We start from the raw sequence: 4,594 nt of genomic DNA, 5'->3' as shown, positions 1-4,594 counted from the left end.
GTTACACAGTATTAGGGGTGTGGGCTGTATTAAAAGTATCCACTGTTCTCCCATGCTCTAACACACAGTAACGATGAAATGTGTGCTGTTCTCACATTCTTCCTCTGTATGTACACATAAACAACAAGGCAGGGAAATATAAAAGGAATTTATTTTATTGTTTGGGTACATTATTGTTCAGTGTACATGCTCACATCTGAAACAAACTTTACGTGCTTGATAACTGTCCCACCCCGCAGACATCTACACGCCAATACCGATTTATATTCATAGCGGCAAGTGCTATGTAGCTCCACATAGGGGACACAGGAAGTGACATATAGCACCTTCATGCGGCGTCGGAACCGCGTAGCAAATTCACAGCCGCACCGGCAGAGCTCCAGAATGTGCAACTCTGCCGGCTCACACCCGGACGCGCTACAAGTGCGAGGGCCCGCCCAACGCTGCTTGCAGCTTTAATTATCCTTATATAGTTTTGCTGCAAAAGATCAAGTTAAGTGTTTTAGGCTGGATTGCAGAGTTTAAAAAGGTGCTAATATATCCTGCATGTTGATTTCTGTGTTTTGTGCAGTGGGATGGTGTCGGGCCGATCCCGGGTTTCTCCCAGGTTCTGAGGGGGGCAGAGCTGCTGTGGCACCCAATGGTGGTGAAGCCATACCTCAACCTGCTGGCCGAGAGCTCCAACCCCGCCACCCTGGAGGGCGCTGCCGGGTCGCTGCAAAACCTCTCTGCTGGAAACTGGAAGGTAGTACCAGAAAGGCCATTTACCTTAGATGCTTTTCAGCAGAAGAACATTTTTCAATACCTCAAATTTTAAGTTCACTCATTTAAACAATAAAACTGTGTGTTTGTGTGTGTGTGTCCAGTTCTCAGCCTACATCCGAGCAGCCGTGCGTAAGGAGAAGGGTCTGCCCATCCTGGTGGAGCTGCTGAGGATGAACAACGACCGGGTCGTCTGCTCCGTCGCCACCGCTCTCCGGAACATGGCCCTGGACGGCCGCAACAAGGAGCTGATAGGTCCAAACACACACTGAAACACAGCTAGATACACACACACACACACACACAATCAACAGTTCGATGCCAGAAACTCAACCTGTGAAACGATCATCTTCACATTTCAGTCAGGAACATCAGCTTGTTCAAAATAGTTTTTTAAATCTAAAGGCAGAGTGATAACACATCACCCCCTGATGGACAACAGGTGTTTCATCCTGCAGACACATTGCAGACAACTCCTGGTGATGGGAAACACCTGTAATTACCAAGTTGAGAGAATTGGCTTCACTAAAGAGACCATCCACAGTGACAAATACATTCTTCAGAACTGTCTAGGATAGCACAAAAAACTTATTTCCATTGTGTTGTAGTCTGATGAAGATGGCAAGGCAAGCTACTGATTGATGTATGCTGTACAATCAACCCTTACAATATACAGTTCCTACAAATCCTAGAAACACATCGTACAAATACACAAAAATAAGAACAAATAGATACCTATACACACCTGGGGTCCCTTCACAAGGAGCCACACATTATTATTTATTAAAAACTGAAACCCTTAAAAGAGAGGAAGAGGAGAGGAAAGACGGATGTACCAAGGCCAAGACACAACTGCTGGAGGAGCACTGGGAGCAGAAACTGGAAACTAAAGAAATGTGTCACACAAACCATATCACGTCAAAAGTGAATGGACTCCCAGCTAGTATCCTTTCTTAAACCGACTCCAAGATGTGCCAAGATAAATAAGACTAAACTGACCTGTCAGTTAGCGCTTTGCCTGTAAACAAATATGGTGCATGGTGAACACGAATCAACCCTTTACATCAGCTGTCAATCCACAATAACAGTTATGGCAGACCCACGTTGTAATATTTATTAAAAAGTGCAGAACCTCATGGTGTTTGCACCTCAACAATAAAATACTGAAAGTGAATATAAAACATAATGGATGATGGTGTGCAGAGAAATGTATCTGTATCCATATCTCATCTGATCCATGCTTCAAAAAGAAATGTAATCCAATGTGTAAGGCTGTAGAGAATCTGTAGGATGCACCGTCACTAGCTTCTTACAGTGTCTGTAAAGCTTTACAACAAGTTTGAAATGAAATGAAATTGAAAATCCTCCTGTAGGAAAGTACGCCATGCGGGACCTGGTAAACCGGCTGCCCGGCGGCAATCCCACCGTGCTGTCAGACGATACAGTGGCATCGGTCTGCTGTACGCTGCACGAGGTCACAAGCCGCAACATGGAGAACGCCAAAGCTTTAGCCGACAGCGGAGGCATTGAGAAGCTGGTGGACATCAGCAAAGGACGAGGGAAAGGGTACAAAACAGCAGAGAGACAGATATGTGCAGGGTTCATTCAGTCTCTGCAAAATATGTTAGTTAGTTAAACTTTAATTTAGTGTTTTTTGTTTCTTGCTGAATTGTTTAACCTTTACATTAATTTAAAAAAACAAGTCATCTTGTAATCATTTGTTTTGTAAAGTGTTTTACTGGCATTATAAGTTTGTGATGTGGGAAACGATTTCACACTGGATGTCGCAGGTACTCGATGAAGGTCGTGAAGGCGGCAGCTCAGGTGCTGAACACGCTGTGGCATTACAGAGAGCTGAGGAGCCTTTACAAACAGGTCGGTACCAGCAGACACACCAAGACAATACACTTCAACCATGGTGTATGTTTTACTTTAGGAGGTTTAATATAAAACATTTTAACAATACAAGAGAAATTGTTCTCAACTCATAGAGCAGCAAGGTTTATCATTCAGGGATGGGCAATCTTCTAGACTGGTGTATATTGTGTATATTTTATGCTAGTTTAAATTTTTCTGTAATTCATGGCACATTAGTCCTACTTAAGATGGTGAAGAACTAGACAGCTTTGTGCAACAGATGAGTTTAGATGTCTGTCTGAGAGACTCCGGTCCTGGGCCATAGTCAAAGTGTATCTTTGTGAAAGTGGCCCCTGATTTCTCCCAGAATGATTTCTTTGATACATTGCTCCTGAAACACGACAAAACGATAAACATAAAATTGACAGCCATGTAAAGGAATAGTGTGCCTCATTGTAGGAATGATTAAATTTGAACATTACCTAATTTCTTTCTTGATTTCAAAAACAAACCAGGATAGTTACAGATTTTAAATTCCTAAATGGAAAATTAAATAAAGCTAAAATTTCTATATGTGTTAATTTTTAACTCTGCTGTGATGTGAACTTTCTGTGCAGGACGGCTGGAACTACACTCACTTTGTCACCCCTGTCTCCACTCTGGAGCGAGACCGCTACCTTTCCCAGCCGACCCTGCCCACCAGCCCGCTTGAGATGTCCCCTGTCATCCAATCAGGTGAGAGAACCAGTGAGTGAGGTCAAATAGTGGAATTCTGTCTAAAACAGAGTTCCTTTATCATATGATAAGAAAAGTCCCATAATAAAAGAAAGTTAACATATATAACAGTAAACTGAAAAACTTGATTCTTGTGTTTGTCTTTTTGTTCCTTAGGTGGTAGTGCAACATCCTCGCCAGCGATGCTTGGGATAAGAAGACACAGTTCAAACTATCAGAGGACGCAGTCATCTATGCAACTCAACGCGTATTATGGAGACAATAGTTTACACAAACAGCAGTACACAGGTTTGTATTTATAAGATTGTACTGTGGCGACCCTCAGGGATCTATGTACGGACCACTGATGTTTCTGTCTAACCACCAACTCATAAGCTGATATTAAAACACAAACTTGACACCAGATTATCACCAAAATATGAAAGCTGAAAAATCACATTTTCACCTGTGTTTAGGCTCATGTTTTTCTCCCGTCTGTGCTGTTGAATTTTCTGCTTCAGGGTCCGAGAAGAAAACTCCGTATTTCATTGGGACTTATTCTTCCCAGTCAGGGGAGGATTTGAGAAGGTCCCAGGTAAGAAATGTCAAACATTCAGCCATATTGTAGCATTAAAGTACTGAATCTTGGCTTTTTCTGCTATAAATGGAAATTACAGTGGGTACGGAAAGTATTCAGACCCCTTTAAATTTTCCACTCTTTGTTTCATTGCAGCCATTTTCCAAAAATCAAAAAAGTTCATTTTATTTCTCAGTAATGTACACTCAGCACCCCATCTTGACAGAAAAAAACAGAAATGTAGAAATTTTTGCAAATGTATTAAAAAAGAAAAACTGAAATATCACATGGTCATAAGTATTCAGACCCTTTGCTCAGTATTTAGTAGAAGCACGCTTTTGATCTAATACAGCCATGAGTCGTTTTGGGAAAGATGCAACAAGTTTTTCACATCTGGATTTGGGTATCCTCTGCCATTCCTCCTTGCAGATCCTCTCCAGTTCTGTCAGGTTGGATGGTAAACGTTGGTGGACAGCCATTTTCAGGTCTCTCCAGAGATGCTCAATTGGGTTTAAGTCAGGGCTCTGGCTGGGCCATTCAAGAACAGCCACTCCTTCGTTATTTTAGCGGTGTGCTTAGGGTCATTGTCTTGTTGGAAGGTAAACCTTCGGCCCAGTCTGAGGTCCAGAGCACTCTGGAAAAGGTTTTCGTCCAGGATATCCCTGTACTTGGCCGCATTCATCT

At 42.4% G+C, this 4,594-nt stretch overlaps 1 protein-coding gene across 3 annotated transcripts in view; it reads left to right on the top strand.

Moving 5' to 3' along the window:
- Nucleotides 1–4,594, top strand: part of LOC123977760 (plakophilin-4-like) — a 58,419-nt gene that overhangs the window by 50,338 nt on the left and 3,487 nt on the right. For all 3 annotated transcript variants that reach the window (XM_046060725.1, XM_046060716.1, XM_046060734.1), the window contains 7 exons: nt 572–745; nt 867–1,017; nt 2,136–2,328; nt 2,553–2,637; nt 3,237–3,354; nt 3,511–3,642; nt 3,855–3,928. In XM_046060725.1, the coding sequence (XP_045916681.1) occupies nt 572–745; nt 867–1,017; nt 2,136–2,328; nt 2,553–2,637; nt 3,237–3,354; nt 3,511–3,642; nt 3,855–3,928 (927 nt within the window). The remainder of the gene's footprint in view (nt 1–571; nt 746–866; nt 1,018–2,135; nt 2,329–2,552; nt 2,638–3,236; nt 3,355–3,510; nt 3,643–3,854; nt 3,929–4,594) is intronic.

Source organism: Micropterus dolomieu, linkage group LG01 (genome assembly GCF_021292245.1).
Source record: "Micropterus dolomieu isolate WLL.071019.BEF.003 ecotype Adirondacks linkage group LG01, ASM2129224v1, whole genome shotgun sequence".
Classification (NCBI taxonomy): Eukaryota; Metazoa; Chordata; class Actinopteri; order Centrarchiformes; family Centrarchidae; genus Micropterus; species Micropterus dolomieu.
This window is presented reverse-complemented; position numbering and strand designations above follow the sequence as displayed.